Source organism: Onychostoma macrolepis, chromosome 09 (genome assembly GCF_012432095.1).
Source record: "Onychostoma macrolepis isolate SWU-2019 chromosome 09, ASM1243209v1, whole genome shotgun sequence".
In the NCBI taxonomy this organism is placed as follows: Eukaryota; Metazoa; Chordata; class Actinopteri; order Cypriniformes; family Cyprinidae; genus Onychostoma; species Onychostoma macrolepis.
This window is the reverse complement of record NC_081163.1, coordinates 16,828,721-16,850,440: the sequence shown is the minus strand read 5'-3', so window position 1 is coordinate 16,850,440 and position 21,720 is coordinate 16,828,721. Positions and strand designations below refer to the sequence as shown.

General features: G+C 39.3%; 2 protein-coding genes and 1 long non-coding RNA gene across 8 annotated transcripts; 2 read left to right on the top strand and 1 right to left on the bottom strand.

Moving 5' to 3' along the window:
• Positions 1 to 144: 144 nt before the first annotated feature.
• Positions 145 to 8,911, top strand: ccnt2a (cyclin T2a). Its single transcript, XM_058786244.1, is given in 10 exon segments — positions 145 to 413; positions 1,027 to 1,108; positions 1,595 to 1,723; positions 2,852 to 2,912; positions 3,279 to 3,341; positions 3,566 to 3,611; positions 7,063 to 7,226; positions 7,309 to 7,379; positions 7,468 to 8,608; positions 8,611 to 8,911. Coding segments are annotated over 10 exon segments (2,103 nt in total). The 5' UTR covers positions 145 to 255; the 3' UTR covers positions 8,799 to 8,911.
• A 1,072-nt stretch (positions 8,912 to 9,983) lies between these two features.
• Positions 9,984 to 20,121, bottom strand: map3k19 (mitogen-activated protein kinase kinase kinase 19). Of its 5 annotated transcripts, XM_058786239.1 has the most exons (13): positions 19,951 to 20,121; positions 18,773 to 18,964; positions 18,403 to 18,557; positions 17,661 to 17,773; positions 17,173 to 17,282; positions 16,676 to 16,727; positions 15,614 to 15,695; positions 14,962 to 15,170; positions 13,861 to 13,904; positions 11,932 to 13,770; positions 11,553 to 11,654; positions 10,711 to 11,411; positions 9,984 to 10,341 (listed from the first exon to the last, which is right to left on the bottom strand). In XM_058786239.1, exons 1-13 carry the CDS (start codon positions 20,119 to 20,121, stop codon positions 10,251 to 10,253), a joined length of 3,861 nt encoding a protein of 1,286 aa, XP_058642222.1. In that variant the 3' UTR covers positions 9,984 to 10,250. The 5 variants fall into 5 exon arrangements, with proteins under 5 accessions (XP_058642222.1, XP_058642224.1, XP_058642225.1 ...); XM_058786240.1 differs by lacking the exon at positions 9,984 to 10,341 and having other exon boundaries at positions 10,707 to 11,411; XM_058786241.1 differs by lacking the exons at positions 16,676 to 16,727; positions 17,173 to 17,282.
• Positions 11,650 to 20,085, top strand: LOC131546577 (uncharacterized). 2 transcript variants are annotated; one of them, XR_009272748.1, is made up of 5 exons: positions 11,650 to 11,787; positions 12,000 to 12,116; positions 18,440 to 18,507; positions 18,649 to 18,837; positions 19,956 to 20,085. It is a non-coding gene; the product is annotated as an uncharacterized LOC131546577 (long non-coding RNA). The 2 variants fall into 2 exon arrangements; XR_009272747.1 differs by having other exon boundaries at positions 12,000 to 12,142.
• Positions 20,122 to 21,720: the final 1,599 nt, after the last annotated feature.

The following is a 21,720-nucleotide window of genomic DNA, read 5'->3' as shown; positions in this document are numbered from 1 at the left end:
TGCTTTAAATAATAAACTCAAAAGGATTTCAATAAAACATTATTTATTCTTGTAAGGTACTACTCAAACCACCCATTTTTTTTGTACACGTGACATCCACATTCATATTTTATGACGATGTTAACAATAACACGATGAGCGAAAGTAAACTACAGTTCCCAGCAGAACCGCGTTGTGAGACGTACGTCAAGGATTTGACGCAGCGCGTAATACGTGATACGTCACGCTCGTTCTCTGTTCGTCTGCTGGACGGTAATGGCGGCGTGCCGGGGATCATCGTCCAAATGGTTTTTTACCCGGGAACAGCTCGAAAACACCCCGTCCCGCCGCTGCGGAGTGGAGCCAGACAGAGAGCTGTCGTATCGACAGCAAGCCGCGAATCTTATTCAGGACATGGGCCAGAGACTAAATGTGTATCCTTCAGACGCGCTGATCAACAGCAGCAGGCCCGTTTCGGTCTCTCGCTGTGACTGTTGTTTGTGGTGCCTTCACCCCGATAATATCTAGCATTTTTGTGTACCATGAATATCTGTAATAACTCTGAACTCGGCTGAAATTATTTGAGGTTGTTAATGAAACCCCCTTATGATAGCAGCGCGCACTTAGTCTAGGGCAGGCGCATGCTGATTAATGTTAATGTTGTGCAAATGATTAACGTACGATTTGTATATCTACATATCATCTACATGTAACATAACAATGAGATAGTTGTACCTTGAATTTATGTTGTTTATGTTCAAGTAGCTCAGGCGTGTGACAGCACGCAGCTCAGTGGCACGCGAGCAGGCCGGTTACTGTAAATATTAAAGCCGTTATGCACTACTAAACCCTATCAAGGTATGATTTATGTAAATATTTTGACGTTTGTTTAAAAATGTTAGTATTGGTATTTCTGGCAACTTGTATCAGTACGAAACGCGAATACCTAAAGTATTCGTAATACGTACGTATACTATACGTAATACGTTCCGTCAGTAAATGGCTTAAGTTACGTAACCCTACGTTTTCCTTAACTCTAAACGTCAGTTCTCAACTCACAATAAATACTGCCATTGTTTACATGCACAGATTTTATATGTACCACTCTTTCACCAAATTCCACAGAAATGTAAGTGTTTCCATCCACACTGCCTGCATCTATTACATATACCCTTTTCAACCATATGAAAATTCATGAGCCTGTGTTTCCACTGGAGTGTAAGGATGGTCTTTCAGTGCAACTGTTAATACCTTAAGATACATTATAGAACTCAGTGTTAACCACAGCAATGAACCTGAGAACAAAACTCATTGGTTCTATATGAATAAAAGCCTAAATTAAATGTTAATTTAAAGCGATTGGGTCTTCTCTTCAGAAGACTAAACTGCACAAATCATATAGGCTAGTTTTTATAATCTTTTAATGAACTTTAAGAAATCTTTCAGGATACATTAAAAGTATCTTCATTTGTGTTTTGAAGATGAATCAAAGTCTTATGGGTTTGGAACAACATAAGAGTAAATGATGACAGAATTTTCATTTTGAGTGAAATAACTTTTTAAAGTAGGCTTGCATTTTTTGACATGACCGTGACATTTTTGTTTTCCTCTCCAGACCATCTCCCCAACGACATTATTTCTGGCTGCAAAAGTTGAAGAGCAACCACGGAAACTCGAACATGTCATTAAAGTAGCGCATGCGTGTTTAAACCCCCAGGAGCCTCCACTGGATACAAAGAGTAATGTAAGTCCTAAGTATTATTATTGTTTTTTGTTTTTTTTATTCTTCAATTTCCTCAACCTTTTCATCACACTGGATAATTTCTGCTACACTTGCATCCATAAGAGTGTTTAGATTCTGTCACTACAGAATCAGGCGTCTCACTAGTCAACTCCAAACAACTTGACTTTGATTAGGGTTTCAACGTTTTTTTTTTAAATCTTGTCTTCTTTTGTCACATGTTTGTCACATACACTAATTAAAAGTTTAGTTCACCCAAAAAATAAAAAAATAAAATTCCATCATTAACTCACCCTCTTTTTCCAAACCCATAAGATTTTTGTTCATGTTCAAAACACAAATGAAGATATTTTTAATGATGTTTTTTGCCTCTATTTCAAGTATTCACCCATAACTTTGACACTTCAAAAAGTTGATGACGAGATCATAAACACATCCATATGAATCAAATGATTTAATCAAAGTCTCTGACATGATCACATAAATATGAATAAATGTATTTTCGGCTATTGTGCGCACATAAACATTAACCACTTATACATAAAGCGTATCAAACATGGTTAAAGGAAGCTCAAGCATGCTTGCTTGACACCAATGAGGTTTGATCTTGTGTGTCACGCTAGTTCCCTTGACCATATTTGAAAGTTTTGAATGAACAAACTTTCAGAAATATCTAAATTTATTTTGAAGATAAACTAATCTCTTATGGCTTTGGAACAACATGCGGGTGAGTAAATGATGACGGAGTTTGAATTTTTGAGCGAACTATTCCTTTAAGAATGACAGAGGGGAGACAGATTAAACAAATGCCTCTGTTATGTTTCCCGTTCATGTGAATCTCACAGAAGAACCTGTGACTCCCTTCGATTCTCAAGCAACAATGTAAATGAGGCTCACAACTGAAAATGGACTAGTGAGACACTGACATTAGACATCCAGCATGTCATTGCTGGGACAGAAATCTCTCTTGAATGAGAAAAATTGTCTTGAAAAAGACAAATAGAAAATAATTGTGTGGCAAACAATTAATGTTGCCTGTAATTGGAAGAGTGCAGAGAATTCAGTTTATGGGTTGAAGATACAGAAAGACACATTACAAGCCTCATGTAATGATTGTCTATTGAACTTCAGGCATACCTCCAGCAAGCTCAAGAGCTGGTGATACTTGAAACCATAGTGCTGCAGACTTTAGGTAAGTCTATGGAAGGAGGTTTCTTTCAACTGAATATTAGAGTGGACATAGAAGACTTGCTGACAATGGGTCACTTTTGAAAAAATCAAAAAAGCGTTTCCACTCTGAGTATTTGCCTGAAAAGTTGTATCATCATGACTAAATTCTCCAGAATGATGAATTTGAATGTTGTTGCAAGGAAACCAAATTGATTTTCAGTTAATCTGGTATGTTATTTTTCAGCATGATACATGGGTATCATCTCAGCAATTCCACATTGTTTTAAAGGCTTTGTTCTAACTAATGCATGGTTATCTTTCATGACCCACAGGTGTTGATAGCAGTGTGATTCAGCTTTGAATGAAATTCATGTGCTTTATATTGCAGGCTTTGAAATAACAATTGAACATCCACACACTGATGTAGTGAAATGTTCCCAGCTAGTGCGAGGTATAGATTTTCCTTCATATGCTCTCTGCAATCAATTTTAGATATAAATGCTTACTTAATCTTTGAATCAAACTATTGGCTTTTGAACTATGGCTAAGCATGCAGTTCACGAAGAGGTAAACCTCACTGTATTGAGGGTAAATGAGTCTCATTCTTACTCGTGTATAGTTTGACTCACTCTCATTCTTTTGCCATTCTCTCTCCCTCTCTGTTTACTTTCACAGCAAGCAAGGATCTGGCACAGACTTCCTATTTCATGGCTACCAACAGGTTGTTATCCAGAACCTCATTTGTTGCACTGTGACTGCACACTATAGCTTCCTTTACTGCAGGTTACCCTACCAGTGTCCAACACCCTCCTTGCACCGGTGGCTACTGGGACGCCCCCCCCTCTCAAACATGCCCTCAGAGCAGGGTGGGGAGGGGGTTCGGTGGCACCGGCCCCGGTTGCAGTGCGGTGTATTGTACGGGGGATCATTGTTGGCACAGAGGGGTTGAATGCACAATGTGAAGTGTAGTGGTGCTCTTGAACCTCACGTTTGCTCGGTTACAGAAGTGCATTTGTCTAAAAAAGACACTTTGGTAGCCTGAATAGCAGCTAAAGATTACACAGATGTAAACATTACATAGAAGTCCTCACGGTAAGTACCCAGACCCCTTTGTTTTTTCCTATAATTTTGTTATTCTCAAAGTGATAATCGAACCTTTGTTTTGGTCTTTCGTATTCAGACTATTTAGAAGTAAATTTTATTTATTTTTTAATTTGTTTTTGTCATTCAATGCCTGAATTGATTTTGAGATACTGACATCTGTTGTGCTTCCGTTGTGATATAGCTGTTTTAATGCAAATAAACCCATTAAGGACCTGTTTGGTTTTCTTTTTTAAATGAAATAGCCGTTTCATTGGCTATGTATTTGTATACCCATTATAATCTTGAAAAATTGTTGGTATCAGGTGTGTAACAAAAGGTCCTTAAAGGGTGTAGTCTTCATTGTAATTTAATCAAATAGAGGATTTTTTGTTGTTGTTTGTGTTTGTCCCTCATTGTGTAGTTATTGTCTTCATTATTTTTAAAGGTGCCATAGAATGCATTGACACAATATTTTAAATTGTTCTCTGATATCTACAGAGGAGGTATGTGGCTTAGGTAAGGGCAAAAATTCTCCACAAATGGTTTTACATGTCCATTTACAACCCTAGGATTTCTCCCTAGAATGAAATGGTCTGTTATTACCTTATTTGGAAGGGTCATGAATAATAATGTTGAGCTCTGATTGGCTGTTTCACAGTGCTGCTCATTTCAGTAGCTCACACAGCAGGAAGGAAACACAGGGAAAATATACTTATAATATATATAATATTTCAATATTTTCTCACGCAGTTATATCGTTGGGTAATTATACTGTAAATAAAATGCGGGCATCAGGGAGCCGCTATTAATATGCGGGGCACTGAAACTGTTTTCAAATGCACAATCACTTTTTACTTTGACTTTCGCTTTTGAGATTCACGATTGCACGAACTCTGTTTACACTATGGAGCGGCAGTACTTACCACACATTTTACAAGATCAGATGCTTGTCAGTGGTGCTCAGGATCTGTAAATCATTCGCCATCATCCTCAGTCATCTCTTTACTCTGTTTATGTGGTAAGTGAAATCTTATGTACTGTAATGTAACAGGCTATAGCTAGCAGCTAACCATGTCCCTTTAGTGGCTCGCGTTATTTTAATGCGTTATTTGCTTTCCGTGCTTTTCTGAATACAGACACCAACTCATCCCTGCACATCACATCCCCTGCACAGCCTGGAACATAACATTTATTTCCATGATTTACCATTTTCGCTGTTGTCCTCGCTTGTTTCTTCACAATACCTGCAGAACTTCTGATGGTGCGGCTGGCCTAGAACATGGGCGGGTATATGCAAATATTGGGGGGCGTAACTATTAGTGATACCGACTGTAACGTCACAGTCGGTGTTATTTTCTGATTCGCCTATTTTTCAGTAGTCTATTGCATTCACAAGATTTACATAAGGAGGAGGAAACAATGGTGTTTGAGGCTCACGGTATGTCATTTCCATGTACAGAACTCTTATTATTCAACTATCCAAGGTAAATACAGTTTTTCATTCTATGGCACCTTTAAATCAAGTTAGCTGTCATTAGTGTTTTCCCCCTTGTTTGCATAGGGATACCGCAGCATTGTATACGATGTCTGAACATGGGACTAGAGCGGCATATGCTCAACACATGGTCTGCAAATAATGTGGCCATCAAGGTTTTTTTTGGGGGAGGGGCTTTTGTTTTGCCCTCAAGCAAGAGCATGTTACCCAAAGGTTGTGGACTGTACAGGTTTTGAAACACAATTAATGGAACTTAACTGATAAATCAACCTCAGTTTTGTATGGCCAATGTGTCTGATGCTGGATGGACCTCGTAATTTTTATTCCCTTCTGTGTTTTTCCTTGCATTTTTTTATTTATTTTTTTATTATTATTCTTTTAAATTTAAGTAGAGGCTGTTTTTTAGGTCTTGATCACCTATAGCTAATGCAATTAATGAATGTTGCAGTTATCATTTGTTTGTCTTTGTTGCATTAGGATTTAAAGGCTCCTCTTACCCCATGTCCAAACATTGATTCTGTTCTGTAGCACAGGGTTACCATCCAGCTTTGACTGAGGCTTCATTTTATTGTTATTTGTTTCAAATGTCAGTGCAACAAAGATTGTTAGCATTTTTCTTCAGGGACTATTGATGTAGTTCAGATATGTTTCCTTTTTTCCCACTAGCAGAAGTAACTACCTTCCACATACTCTAAAATACTAGCATTGTTTTTTAGAGATGTAGACAAGTTTACAGAGATTAAGGAATAAGCACTTGATGAGGCCAAACAGTCAGCCCTGCTTTGTTTTTATGTGGGCTTGCAATTCTTATGTGGTAAATATGGATGGTAACCATATGCTTGTTTGCTATATTGTTCCCTATGATTCTGTTGACTGCAGGCATTTATGCCTGTTATTGAATGTACAGTGATATGTCAATAGTGTCAAATTTATCCTTGATTATGAGTAACAAACCTTTTTTTTTTTTTTCTTGCTTGCACAGATTGAATTCCACAAAGTAAAACTTTTTATAGAATCTTTTAGACTTTCTGCTGCTATTCGAAACTTAAAATGTAGTGATGAGACAATTGATCAGCTGCTGATCAGAATTGGCTGATTGCACTCCTACATTAGGCCTTATAGACCATTTCCTTTTATGCCAATCTGTGTATGTTTACATGGATAACTTTTTTTTGTGATCCTGCTTTTTAAGTAAAAAAAAAAAAAAAAAGTAGATCGGTGCTTCCCTTCCTCTTGTTGGCTTTTGCCCTTCAGTTTGTACCCATTGTAAAATACTGTACCTTTTTTTTTTTTTTTAGTTCACAAAACATGAACTGTAAATTTGGTGGTGGGGGGGGGACTTTTTTTTTTTTGTAATGTCTAAATTGTAAAATGTGAATAAATTGCAAGGTGCTAAATCAAGCAGTGTCCGAACTGTGCAGGTAAATTTTTGAAGTATGTTACTCACAACTGGGGAATATCTTAGTGGCTTAAATGCTTCCATAATAGTATTCTCTAGATGTTCAACACTGCCTTCTATCTACTCAGTGACTGATAGTTTTGTGCTCTTTCTTTGTTGTCTTTTTTCTTCCTCCATAACGTGCTGCTCTTGCAGTCTGCACCTCACCACCTTCTGCTTGCAGTACAAGCCCACAGTCATCGCCTGTGTCTGCATTCACCTGGCCTGCAAGTGGTCCAACTGGGAGATCCCGGTTTCCACCGATGGAAAGCACTGGTGGGAGTATGTGGACAGCTCAGTTACACTTGAACTTCTTGATGGTAAATGGACATTCCCGTAAATTACAATGTAAGGCTCATTTGCTGTCACCCATGATTTATATTCATTCAAATTTTGTTGTAGAACTGACCCACGAGTTTCTGCAAATATTAGAGAAGACACCCAGCAGGTTGAAGAGGATTCGTAACTGGAGGGTAAGTGATTAGAATAGATAATTCATGCATTTGGTGTCTTTACATTGTTTAATTTGGATAACACATAGTTGTTGTTGTTTATTTCTAGGCTACACAAGCTGCTAAGAAGCCCAAATCAGATGGTCAGGCCTCAGACAGCAGCTCTTTAGCGGGACCTTCATTAACCCAGGACATGTCCTTGATGGATGCCCTTCCCGGGGTTTCTACAAATACAGCATTCTCCAAAGCCTCAGCGTCTTTCCCAGTGACCCTCTCAAGCAACTCAAGCAGCAGTCTTTCTCTTGATTCCATTGCCAACATGCAGGGAACCTCATACACTTACACCGCCCCCAGTGACTGGCCTCAGGACCAAGTGCACTCAGACCAGTATTCTGTCAAGCAGCTTCCCCCACACAGTTCTATGCATCCACACCGGCCTGACAAAAGCGCAGAATTCAACCCTGCCAAACACGAACACAAGGCCAGCAGTGGGGCGAAGAACCAGGCCACGGCCTATCCTCCACCTGCAGCACCCACACAGAAAATGTCTCTGGACAAGTACAGGGAGAAACACGCTGCTGAGCTGGCTGGGCAGAAACGCAGGCAAGAGCAGCAGAACGTGGAGACGGAGGTGTATGGTGCTCAGACGGATCACCGCAAGCACCTGCCCCAACTGTCTCACGGGCAGCAGGGAGCAGGAGCCACCACTGCCTCGCCCCTGAAGATGAAGCTACCCGTCCCTGGGCAGGACAAGCTCCAGGACAAACGCGAGAAAGGGAGCTCTTTAAAACTGCGTCTTCCGGTCCCCTCCCAGAGCGAGAAGGGGGGATCAAGTAAGGAGGAGCTAAAAATGAAAATAAAGGTCTCCTCTGAGAGGCACAGCTCCTCTGATGAGGGTGCTGCAAAGAGCAAACATTCCAGCCCGCTTGTGAGCAAGGAGAAACACAGAGACCACTCAGCCCATCGTCACCATCACAAACACGGCCACTCACACACACACACGCATAGCGGCAACGGCAGGAGCAGCCTTGAGGCACCCGCATCTGGTTCGGCCCTTCGGAGCCCAGTAGGTTCCGGTGGCGATGGCACAAGCTCAGCTTCCAGTTCCTCACGCAAGAGGGTGAACCCCGAAGCCAGCCACAATCACCACTCCAAAAAGAACAAAAGCTCCAAAGGCGGTGCAGGTAGTTCCTCTCATTGTTCCTCTGTTCAGCAGTGTGTGTCATCTCACAGCTCTGTTCTTAACCTTCCCTTCCCCCTCCCCCTGTCACATACCAGGTGGGCTACGGACATCTCAGCACCCTAGTGAAACTGGACAGGAAACCAGTGGAGAGCCATGGCCCTGAGGGCGCCGGCCTAGCTAATGGCCTACACACAGACTACAAAGATACTTTTGACACGCTTGAGTCGCTGTTAAGTGCCCAAGGAATGAACTCTTGAACTGATAGGAAAGAGGATAAAATATAAAAGAAAATCAAGCATAGATTTCATTATTAGGAAGAGGAAAAAAAACAGGAATGTGAAGAGTAAGAAAATAAAAATGCTTCCCGATCTTCTGGCAGTTCGGTTCAGTCTCGCCATCTCTGTATAACTGCTGCTTTCCTCAGTATTCCCTCACAAGCAGTCTGTATGAATGCGTGAGCCAGTATATGAATGTCAGGGCCATTATAGTAAAAAAAAGAAAACTTTTCATGATAAAAGCGTAATGAGTGATGGAAGTTTTTGCCACAAGAAAATTTATAAGACTGAAAGCACCCTCTAAAATGACTGACACTCCTCTCATTTGTTAAACAAAGTTAGTAGAAGGAATGCAGAATCAAGATTTAAGTTTCATAGTTCCTTGAATGTTTCTTTGTTTCCTTTCCCCTCATCTGATACCTTATATGTGAGCTGCATGTTAATAATGAAAGGGACGAGATGGTTGTTTACTGATTGTGAAGAAAAATTTACATACATTCTCGTATGTTAAAAGCTGTACCATAACTTCTCAGGTTTGGAGCTGCTTGTAAAATATATATATATATATATATATAAATATATATTGGGGTAGGGGGGATTTTGTGATTCAGTGTTAGAATCTATCACATTGGCATTTCTAGCGCAGCCTTCCAGTGATGTGCTCTAGAACTGGTGTTCCACGTTGCTATCAGGAAAGGGTGAACAAGCAGGCAATCCACACCCTGCCAATTACCTGGCATGTTGTCAGGGGCCATGCAATTTGTACCTTTTTTTGACCTTCAAGATGACCTTAAGCTGGATGCCAAAGGCTGTGCCTCAAAAAGTATAGTTCTATGAAGTTTACATAACCTTCGCTGTGAAGTGCATTTTATATATTTCTTGGCTTGAAGCGGTAGCCTATTTTGTGCAACTCTTTAAGTCAGTAACAAATGACCAGAAACATACGTGGGTAAAAGGAGATTGAGTTCATTATCACAGTGCTGACCCAAAGAGATCTGGGCTTTCACAGGCCCTTAACATTATTTCTGAGTATGGATGTTTTGATTTTTTGATTTTGATTCTTTTTAGTGTGAAGATATTGGTAAATGAGGCCAGCATTGTACAAATCATCATTTTACTTTGGATCGCTGAATTGCAGTTGGATAAGGCAAGTGCAAACCCTGGCACTTTTTTTTTTTTTTTGTCTTTTCCCAATTTTTATTTAGATTTAATAATAAATTCCATGGTTTTCACTACCTTAACCTCAGTCTTTATGTGATCATTTATTGTGTTAAGAACTTATTGGCACATTTGTCAAATAACTATTTCTAGATCTTCACTGTGTTATTTTATAAATTACATTTTTCTCCATGTTAAATTATGTTGCCTCACAATGTCAGTTTGCTTTGTATCATTGTTTTTAAAAGTCACTTTTTGATTTGGTGAATTAAGTTTTCAGTTCATTGGCCTATTGCAGGCTTGGCTGTGATGAGAGAGGAATGGATGCCTTAACAGTTCCTCTGCTGAAGGTCGTTGCTTTGGATCTCTGCAAAGAGGAAAATTGTTCCACTGTTACATAAAGGATAATGTGTGGGGAACTTGCACCATGTCTACACTGGATGCGAGCGGCACAGCGCAAAAAAATACCACATAACCCATTATAATCAGTGACGCTGTCTGCACTGGATGCGACACGACAAATCCCCGACAGTAAACTGATGCCTTGTTCTATTTATGATATACTGACACAAAGTTCAAATGATTTTTAATGGTTGCTTTTTCGCGTCCAGTGTAGACAGACATTAGCTGTTGTGGCGCGACACGACAGCTATCGCATCTATACAACAGATACAATATACAACATATCCAACAAATTAAAAAGCAAACATTTCATTTCAGAGTAAAAGAAAATTACCTGGTTAGGCAAGCCTTGACAAAGTCCTTTGCATGTGTAGAGAAGTCATCAGTCAGAGATGGCATTAAGCCCTTTTGAGCCCCAATGTAAAAGAGGGCTGCCATCTTGTTCATGTGAGCAAGGGGTGGCTTTCCTGTGGCCATTTCATACACAGTGCAGCCAATGCTCCAGATGTCTGATTTTCGTCCATGACCTGTCTCACTTATCACCTCTGGTGCCATCCAGTACGGGGTACCATGCACAGACTTCAGAAGGTCACTCTTACTTCCAGTTGAAGTCTGAAGACAGCTAAGACGACGAGCGCAACCAAAGTCGATTAGCTTGACCACTCCGTTGGGCATAAGCATTATGTTGTTCCCCTTCAGATCTCTATGGATGACCCTGTTAGCATGAAGATAGGCAACACCTTCCAGAATTTGTCTAGTGTATAGAACAAAGACCTTCTCTGGCAAGGGTCCAAACCGGCTCAAGATATTTGAGATAGAGCCACCTGGAACATACTCCATGAAGATGTTTACAGTATTCTCACAGAGAGCTGTGCCCAAGAAACCAACAATGTTAGTGTGATGAAGGGTCTTAAGAAGATCCACTTCTCTCTCAAGGCGTTCATACTCTTTTTCTGCCATCTCTGAAGTTGAAGCATCCAGTGCCACTTGTTTTACTGCAATCAGCTGACCTTGACTGGTTAGCCCACAATACACCTATGAATAGTAATATAAAATAAAATGTGAAACAACAAAAGCTTTACATTGTGATTATATTTGGAGAACTTTTTGCAAATCATGATTGTTTACGTTAAAGCTAAGAAGGGTGCCTTAAAATGATTGCATTTAAACACTTACTGTTCCATAAGCTCCTTTACCCAGAACCTCTCCTTTTGTCCATGTGATGGCATCATCTGAGCAAGATCCATTAGTGTAATGCAGTTCACCTGAGGATGAACCCTGATGGACAACAGAAACTCAATGTAACGGCCCATAAAATAGCTCAGGGGTAGCCAACTCTGCTTCTTGAGGGCTATCATCCTGCAGATTTCAGCTCTAACCCAGTCAAACACATCTAAACCAGCTAATCAAGGTATTCAGGGTTACTTTTACAATAATCGCTTAGTAAATTACTGGTAGGTGTGCTTAAGCAGGGTTGTAGTCTGTATTATGTGGGAAAGTAGCCCTCTAGGAGCAGGGTTGGTTGATGTACAAGTGAAATATGTTAGAATGTTACCTCGTTTAAAAAAATTCTAAATCTTGAAGGCACGTTATGTTTGAACTCTGTGCTATCCTCCTTTTCAGTCTTGAGTGTTTCAACATCTCTTCTCTCGAGTGAGATCAACTCCTCTGCCAAAGACCTCAGCAGGTCATCTGTGAGAGGTCCATCGCCAACCTCATCTAGAAAGCTGTGGTACACAGGTGATACTGTTCCGTTACTTGTCCAGGTATTGATAAGAGGTTGCGATGGCAATTTGGTTTCGTGTGATATTTCAGGTACACTTTTGGCACCTGCATCAATTGGAGTTTGTTCTTGATGTATTATTTCCTTTATAAGACTTGTTTTGGATGCAGTGTTGGAAAGTACTTCCTCAATCACTGATAGTATGGAAGTACGTTGTCTCTCTGCGCTTGATAATTCCCTTCCATCTCCCTCGATGTGCATTTCAGAATTATTCTGCTGGACAGCTCCACAAGCAGAAGTTACAAGGACATGGCATTTATTCTCCGAAGAGGGTGGGTTTTTCTTTATCCCCTTGGTAACATTATCCCTCCGTTTGAGTTGCCTGCATTTAGCTCGGCTAGATCTTTCTGATTGAGCTTGTTTCCTTCGGTTAACCTCCAGTGTTTTTTGGCCCCTCAGTTTTCCATTGGTTTGTCTTTTAACTTGAAGTGCTGTATGGACCTGTCTGGTTCTCTCTGCAGAACTGTCTACTCTAAGATTTTCATAAACCGGAGTCGCAAACATTTCGTAGATTGCTGGACCTTCATCTCCCTGGCTGATCTTCAGAAACATGTCGTTGTAAGTGACATAATCCACAGCAGACCTTGTTCGCTGTCCTGGTCCTGTTGCTGGCTTTTTGGATGCTCTTGCACTTCTTAGATCTCTGTGAAGTTGGTTTTGGCTGTTACTGCTTACTTTCTTGTCATCACTCAACTTCATGTGTTGAAAAGTTTCAGAGACCCCCCTTGCTGTTGGGGCTTCATGTGCAGTTTTTTTACATGGTGCTCTTGCAATAGACACTCCTGCAATATCTAGGCTGGTGGGTTTACTTTCTCTGAGTTGCACCTTTGAGTGAATTGGTGAATTTATCCTATTCCTTGTGGTTTTAACAATACTTTGTTTTCTGTGTGCCAGAATATTGAATGACTGATTTGTCTGAATAGATGTTTTGCCTTTACTGTCATTTCTTTTGATCGTCTTAACTGGTTTGTTCTTTTCATGTGAAGTTTGTTCTACTACACCAGTATCCACAGTGGTGAGGTGCTTCTCACCTGCAATTAAACAGGATCCTCTGTCTATAGGTTGTGTTTGTCTGATTATGCTTTGGGGTTCTTCAGAGACCATAGTTGGGGACTTCCTCAGAAATTCATCTGAGTTTTCAGTTGTTTTAGTGGACTTGCATCTTATTTCATCCTCGACTTCCTTGACAGTCAATGATTTGATAGATGTATAGCCTTTCTTGTTGTCTAAAGTTATATCTTCTCTAGTATTGTGTATTACTGAACTGGCAAAGTCCTGAAAATCCAAATAAGTCCCCAGTTCCAGATTCAGTGACTTATCTAAGCCCACATGAATCTTGTGTGTTTCTTGAGGCACCGTCTCATCCTCTTCTTGGCTACTACTGCTGCAGGAGTTGCTCTCTTCACTGCCTGCTCTGGTGCCTCTGGATCTTCTGGAAGACGACCTGGAGATCCTTTCCAGTCTTCTCCTGGACTGTGATGAGATGGGCAAGATGCTACTTTGTTTTAAGGGCAGTGGGTGCTCAAGACTTGAACGTGCAGAGCCATTCCTGTATATACTGTCCAGTGGAGCAAGATGTTTAGGTGACTTTGAACATAGAGTGGGTAGGGTCTAGAAATCACAGCACAACATTCAAAATGGTATTAAAGGCTTGAGATTTTTGCATTTGTTGAAATGTTACAGCAAAAAAAAAATTCTCACCTTTCGTCTACTATCGTCATCCCCTGTCTGAACACCTCCAAGTCCTGTAGTTAATTGAAAACTTTTATTATATGCACAGAGTCACTAAAACTTAAAAGTAGAGTTACCTCCAGCTACCTTAACTAAGCAAATGTGTCCTCACTTTTGGTGACGTAGCAACCACAAGGTAGGCAACATATGTTTGTTTGAAAACTACCCCTTGAGCATCCTGTAATCCTCTCCCTAATGGATTTTACGAAGTATTAGTGAAGATCTCTTCTAATGCATGGTCTTCTGATGACAAAATACCCTAAGTTCCCGCACTCATTCTTCTCAGACACAGCTGATTAGGTGAGGAGACTGCTGTGGAAGCTCTCCACAGGCAAACTTCTGGGGTAAATGTAGCTCTGTCAGGATTATGTTCTCTAAGATGGTGAGTTCTTCATTCTCTTTTAATCCATTCTGTTTTTCTAACTGTAATGCAAGCTCCTGGCAATACAAGTAGATGTCTCCTTGATCACAGACTAACCTAATAACAGTCTCTAGATAACAAAAATCGAAAAAATCAACACTGGCACTACTTCCCTTCTTGATTTTTATGTTACTTGTAGATGTTCTTTGGAAACTCTTACACTCTCATAAGAAAGAGCAGTTAATGCTGGATTTCTTTGGCAATGGGAAACCACTCAGACTAGGTAACACTCAAGGTTATCTGGTGTGTTTGGGGAGCAACATAGTGATTGTGGCTGTGAATCCACAAACACTTGTACATCCTCGCGCACCCAGTCTGGATAGCATGCAGCTTTACTAAAGGCTAGTTCCCAGGCTAGGTGACCCACAGCAACAGATGCCGACAGGGGTAACGCATCGATTGGACTAAACCTGACAAACATGTCTTTTGGCACTGGTTAGCATCTATCGGTGCAATGTGATATAGCCTTAACTTGTGGACCCAGTGATATTTTGGCTTACTGTGCTTGTTTATTTACTGAAATCTGTCAAACCACATTACAGGAAATGCATGAATGCGCATATTTCTGTATGCATCTAATTATCAGTGTCTTTTTTTTTTTTTTTAAATGCAAGCAAATTCTTTCACAATAAACAACTGTCTATACTTACTATTATGAATGTTAGTCCGTGCTTGCAGCAGCACACTTGCATCAAGAAGAGGGTCCATTAGCATTGGTGCTGACTTACTGAGCTGAGTGACATGAGCAGCAGGAAGAACAGGTATTGAGGAAGAAGTCAAACTGAGTGATGGATGCAAGGACCTTATTTTGCCCCAGTCTTTTCTGTTGTGCCATAGGCTAGGCAAGGATGATGTCCGACTAAGTGAAAATTAATTTACATTAGCATGTTCACATTGTTCAAAGCATTTACAAATTAGCTATATCTTCTTTTTATTACATGCTGAATGTTTCTTAGCAGTAAGGGCAGAGTTAATTTTTCCTTGGACAAGTTCTCCTCTCTTTCTCTCTCTGGATAATGGTACACCCTGGAACCGCAGTCTTACGCTGACAACGGCTTGATCCTGTAACCGTACTCCTCTATACAGTCTTTGTGTAGAAATGAGAGAGAGCCACTGAATGGACATGAGGTTTCATGCAGGCAAATTGTTTGTGAGGACTCTTTGTGCATTTCATGTTTACACAGCTGCTGTTGGTGGTGTTTAAGTGTGATTTGTTGACTTGTGATTGACTCGTTTATCTGAATGCTAATTTAATTTGATGACGAAGCAATGAATGGGTGTGTATGTGGTCAGCTGGCTAACCTGCTTCGTTTCCCCTCATCTCTGCCATCTTGTCTGATGTCTATCTTTGGCTCCATCCAACCCTCAAAGCAAATCCTGTTATCTGCAGACAGCCAAATGCACTCTGGGTGAAATGGTCCTCAATGTTATGCTATGGAGCTGATATAAAAACTGACAGCACCTATATTACTTAAGGAGAATGAGATGAAATTAGATTTATATAATGGAATAAATATCAAACTTGTCAATGTTTTACATTGTTGTCTATAAAAAAAAAAAAAACATTAAGCAGGATACCCGTTTTTGATAACACATTGATAATAATAAAGGTTAAAATGCAACTTTGTCATCACGCATCACAGGAATAAATTACATTTTAAAATAAACTGAAAAATACAGTTGTTTTGAATTGTAAATTATCTAAAAAATAAAAAACGTAAAAAATAAATAAATCTTAAAGACCCCACATTTTTGAACGGCGTATATACACACAATTTGTAAACAAAATATGCAATATATACAAAAAGTACCTTTCACAAAGTCAGTCCACGCTAAATAAGCCCAAGCTTCAGTGAAACCAAATGTTTTACTGTTCCTCTGACTGAGTCTTGCATAATCCTTATCTGTGAGTGTCAGAGGTTCTCTATGGACGACTCTGTGTACTCTGACTCATTTGAAACCGAGGAGCCCAAAAAGCAGAGTCAGACACACCCCTCTTATTGTCATGGATTCTCTGAGGGATGGGCTGAGAGTCTGAGACTGCTCTGTGTGTGTGTGTGTGTGTGTGTGCTTGTGTGTGGTTTACGGGGACACAAATTTGTTTAATGACATGGGTATGACAAGAGGTATTACAATTTGAAGGTGGTTTATGAGGACACTGCCTATGTCCCCGTAATTCAAAAGGCTTAAAAAAAACATACTAAATGGTGTTTTGGTTTTTTTGAAAATCTAAAGATGCACAAAGTTTCCTGTAAGGGGTAGGGTTGGTGTAGGGCAATAGCACATACAGTATGAAAACCATTACGCCTATGGAGAGTCCCCATAAACCATACAGACACACACACGTTGGTATTTGTGTCTGACCTTGGTGGATGTCTGCATGATCCTTTTGTGCCATGATAATCTCAGTTGAATCCTTCAGCAAAAAAAATAGTTCAGTAAAGGAAAGGATATCAATGACACAGCTGGTATGCAGCAAGAAACAAAAGCCGTGAGGTTGGCTGTCCCTTACAATAACCTTTCACAGAATCACACATGACTAATTCACCTGTTGACTACTGACCATCTGGAGGCCGTCTATTCAATCAAATAACACCATCATTAGCCAGCTGTGTTGCCTGTGACCAAGGTGCAGCCAAATGAAACGCCATGAAGGGCTTAATCAAAACATTTCAGAGCAAATAAACTACATTTAATTGGCTTTGCATTTACAATCCCAATGAGCCTTATTTATTATTTGACTCCGTTTATGCCATCATTATATTTGCATGATTTTGTTCACACAGTTCAAATGGATTTCTGCAAGGCACACTGCTAAGATTCATTGTATATAATAAGTAAGAAGTGTGAGAGCACCTGACCTTCATCCCATCTGAATCTGGTGTGCAACAGCCACATGTAGGAGAGCAGATGGGGAGTACAGAAGGACTCGTTGGCCAATAAGATGCGTCCAGACACGTGAAAATTGTTTCTCCAAAATACAATACAAATGCTAAAATAAGTCATCGCATTGAGAACATAAACAGGTTTCCTAATGAATTGCACTACAAACAAATGAATGCTTTTTCTTATAAAACTGTTTAAACCGTGGTATAAAGTCTTTAAACAGTGTTTTGAGAATTAAATGTTATAACTGGTATTGCTGATACCACTGCATTCACTTGCTTGACAAATAACTTAAATGAAAACATTAATTGGACTACATTTAAATAATTATGTAGATCTAGTCCATGATTTATGAAGATAAAATAATTTTTTTTAGCCACCTTTACATTTACCATTTACTGCACTTTCACAGAAAATAGCTTACTTCCACATTGCAAAATAAAGGGAATATGTAGTGTTTTACCTGTTTGCATTGAAGAATCCATTATATGGAAGAGTTCTTCCTTCTTAGTGCTCTTGATCTGAGAGGCGTACCACAGAGCCGTATGACCTCTTCCATCAAGGATCTTCATATCACTGGAAATCAGAGCAGGTGGATTAGTGACCATTTTTAATGAGAGGCCGATTAAATCACCATTGATCTTAAATTCCATTTTACTGTTCACAATTCTATATATGTGACTCTGGACCACAAAACCAGTCATAAGGGTAAATTTTTCGAAGTATACATCATCTGAAAGCTGAATAAATGAGCTTTCCATTGATGTATGGTTTGTTAGGACAGGACAATATTTGTTCGAGATACAACTATTTGAATATCTGGAATCTGAGGGTGCAAAAAAATCTAAATATTGAGAATCGCCTTTTAAAGTTGTCCAAATTAAGTTCTTAGTAAGGCATATTACTTATCAAAAATTAAGTTTTGATATATTTACAGTTGGAAATTTACTAAATATCTTCATGGAACATGATCTTTAATTAATGTCCTAATCATTTTTGGCATAAAAGAAAAATCAACAATTTTGACCCATACAATGTATTTTTGGCTATTGCTACAAATATACCCCAGCGACTTAAGACTGGATTTGTGGTCCAGGGTCACACATTCCAAATACATTGCATTTCTATTAGTTGTTTATATTTTGCATTTCCATTGCAAATCCAAGAAGGGATTGACAAAATTAAGTTGATTTTTTTTTCCTTACACTGGAAAAGACATAAGTTCCTTCACCACTTCCACAGGTTGATATTCCCATGGCGTCTCCAGTCCTTCAAACAGATCCACATCCCTTACAGCCAGCATCAGTGGGGTCAGTCCATCTCTGTTCGGTTTAGTTAACTCCAACAGGTCTGCCTGGGCCTGTAACACAAACAACATAAGCTTTAGTTGTTGTAATTACTCCAGCCATTGCCTGAGGTGAGTGTAAAAATATCTCCCTCTCACATGACAGGTGGCCAATACTGATCCATCAGAGAACTCCCTGTGGATTCTAGCCTGCTTTGTGTGAACCTAAGGTTGATATCGCATTACTAATAGTCAAATGGCAAGTTGAAGTTGAAGTCTGAGCTGCTCACCATCAGGTCCTGTAGACAGCAGAGGTCTCCCCTCCAGGCTGCTAGTGAGAGCTGCTTCTGATGGGGTACGTCTCTGATCATCGCCGTCAACAGCTCCCCCCGGAGTGCTGGTTGACTAATATGAAGTGCTGTCTGATTGCTATAGTTACACAGTGTAGCATCAGCTCCTCTTTTCAGAAGGAAATGCATAACCTGTGTTCAAAACATGTTAAAAGCAATATATCTGAATTACTAAAATGATAATGAACCAGGTGAATGATAGGCTTATGTTTATGATATTTAAGCAAACAAACGAGAATTCTGACATTATGATTTCAAGTGTTATATTGCTTTTACACAACAATTCAATAAATAAGTCAATACTGAATAGTCTACATTTTAGACACAATATTGGCAGTTAGTTTTTATATTTTTGCTCTGCTAGTGAAAATAATTCCAAAATGATGTTGCAGCTTCTGAGCGAGTGCTATTGAGCTGTGAATTAATCAGACATTTTTAACTGATCAATTGAGTAAATGATTCAATGACTTAAGAAAACGCCCCCTATAATCTCATTCACTATTCCCTACATTACGCCACTATTATAGTCCACTAAATGAGTGATTAAATAAAAAACAAATGACCAAATTCAGACATTGAGTGTAGCGGAAATGCTACAGACAAGGGAATTTATTTGGTGGGACACTCATCGGATTATGCAATTGAATTAGTGCACTTGATAGTATCCACTATTGTTTGGGACACCACTACAAATGGCTGTCCCTCAAATGGTGCACTATATAATAAGGAATGACTTGGTACAGTCAGTGTTTCATTCCTTTGAATGAATCCGTTGAGTAGATGATTTACTCGCTCATCAAAACAGTCACTTGTCGCCACCTAGTGGTGAAATAATGTAACGTGAAGGAAGATTCACTACAAAAGATTCACCGAAGCACAGACACAAACAAACAATTCAAAGCCCCCAGTGGGCTGTACATTATTACTCTTAAAACTAACTGTTGTTTAATGCATAATGCAGCAATTCAATCAAGAAAAAAGGAAGCAGTAGAAAGTAGATACTGCAGTAAGTGAAACATTATGCCCGTTATTTTAATCAATACATTACACCACATTAGCTTTCCTACACGTAAGCTATAGTTTCCACTTTTTGATCGTATCACCCTTTTGTCTCATACCCTAGTAAGACCCGTCCTGCAGGCACCGATAAGAGGAGTGGATCCCTGTGAATCATGAGGCAGGTCAATCTCTTCCCAGGCGTAGACTCCCTGCTCCAGTCCCAGAGCCACAGCCTCGAGCTCGTCCTTCAGCAGTTGCTCCATAAATCTGCTTTTTTCATGTTTACTCATGCTTCAGTGTTCTGGCACACGCACAAACACAGACAATTAGCTGCAGTTCTGATGCACTAACTGTAATGTCTTCTTCAATATTCACAGCATGCACAAGAACTGCTTTGTTGCCCCCATGTGGTTGTGTTTATGATGAAGGCAATGCATAATCTCAGTACTGTTTAAATGCACGGACATTTTATGTATTTTTAAAGATATTTTTGTAAGTGTAAATAAATTGTAAATGTTTGCTTTTGTAAATAAATTGTAAAAGTTATTAATTAGCACATTTTTCTCTAAAGCAATTCCTGTATAATTTAATAATAAATGTAATATTAGTAGATAGTAGAAATTAATAAATGACAAGAAAAACAAGCCCTTATAAACCAATAATCACAATTCATAATGCATAAATCAGAACTTCCCAAGAAAAAATATTTTATGTTAAACAATAGTTACTAAAAAAGGGTATGAAAAGTCTTTTCTTTAGCTTAAATTTTTACCAGCAAGACTCACCTGTGTAAGCAGTTTGTTACTTCTCTGGACTGAAATGTTAAATGAAGTTAAATTAGTTCCTGTGTTTACGTCCTTGTCTTTTTAAGGGTCAGTCCTTTATGTTCATTGCGCATTTGCCTGAAGCAGCTTTGAGTTTACAGCCTGTTGCCAAGGAGACGCCAGTTTTGGCATGAAAACAATGAACTCACCGTGAGACCTTTGTTTTGGTTTCAAAGGGGAAGTGTGCAGAAATGTCCACATGAGCGTTTGCGTTTGGTTATGCTAATAAAATAATTATATTATTATAATTATATAATTGTACTTAGGCTATTTAGTTTTTTTTTTTTTTTATATAGTTTTCTTTTTTTTTTTTTTTACAGATTAGTGAATATAAGATACTAAAAGACTGGAAGAATTTGAAATGCCTATTCTATTATGCCAATATTTTGCACCGTCATCACAAACCTTATATCCCAGTCTTGCACTTATGTTGAGCAGAAGCTGTCCTGGGAGTCATTCTGTGGGAGATTCAGTTGCATTGATTGACCTTCACTTGGACCAGAGGCCTTTACACAGCAGAATTACACAGCAGTATTCTACTGCATTAAAGAATCACTGTAATGATCCACTTAATTGAACATGATCTAATTAAATCTAGTGCTTACTGGAACTCCATACAATTTTACAGTTGGCTGTAACACTTTAGAGTTAACATTTTAGTTTAGACATTATAACAAAAAATACAAGATTTGAACAACCACGCATAACCACACGACCTCTAGTGTTCGCTGCGGATATACTGTTGATGTTTTAGTAAACAATAGCTTTGATTAAAATCCTTGAGGGAAAAAAAAGTTAAACAGCACATTATCTAAACATGTGTGTGTGTGTGTGTGTGTGTACTTGTTTTTCTATTCAGGTGGGGACTTAAACCTGAATACACACAGACTCATGGGGACTCGTGTCACGGTGGGGACCTAAACTGAGGTCCCCATGGGCAAACAAGCTAATAAATCACACAGAATTAAGTTTTTTGAAAATCTAAAAATGCAGAAAGTCTCCTGTAAGGGGTAGGTTTAGGTGTAGGATTGGTGTAGGGCAATAGCACATACAGTAAGTACAGTA

What these genes read in the sequence shown, in the direction of transcription:
- map3k19 (XM_058786239.1), bottom strand. Translation starts at nt 20,121, where the DNA reads ATGAGTAAACATGAAAAAAGCAGATTTATGGAGCAACTGCTGAAGGAC. An exon ending in CAGATTCAGATGGGATGAAG is followed by an intron (nt 16,728 to 17,172) that starts GTCAGGTGCTCT and finishes TTTTTGCTGAAG; the next exon opens with GATTCAACTGAGATTATCAT. An exon ending in GTCAAGGCTTGCCTAACCAG is followed by an intron (nt 10,342 to 10,710) that starts GTAATTTTCTTT and finishes TCCTCTTTGCAG; the next exon opens with AGATCCAAAGCAACGACCTT.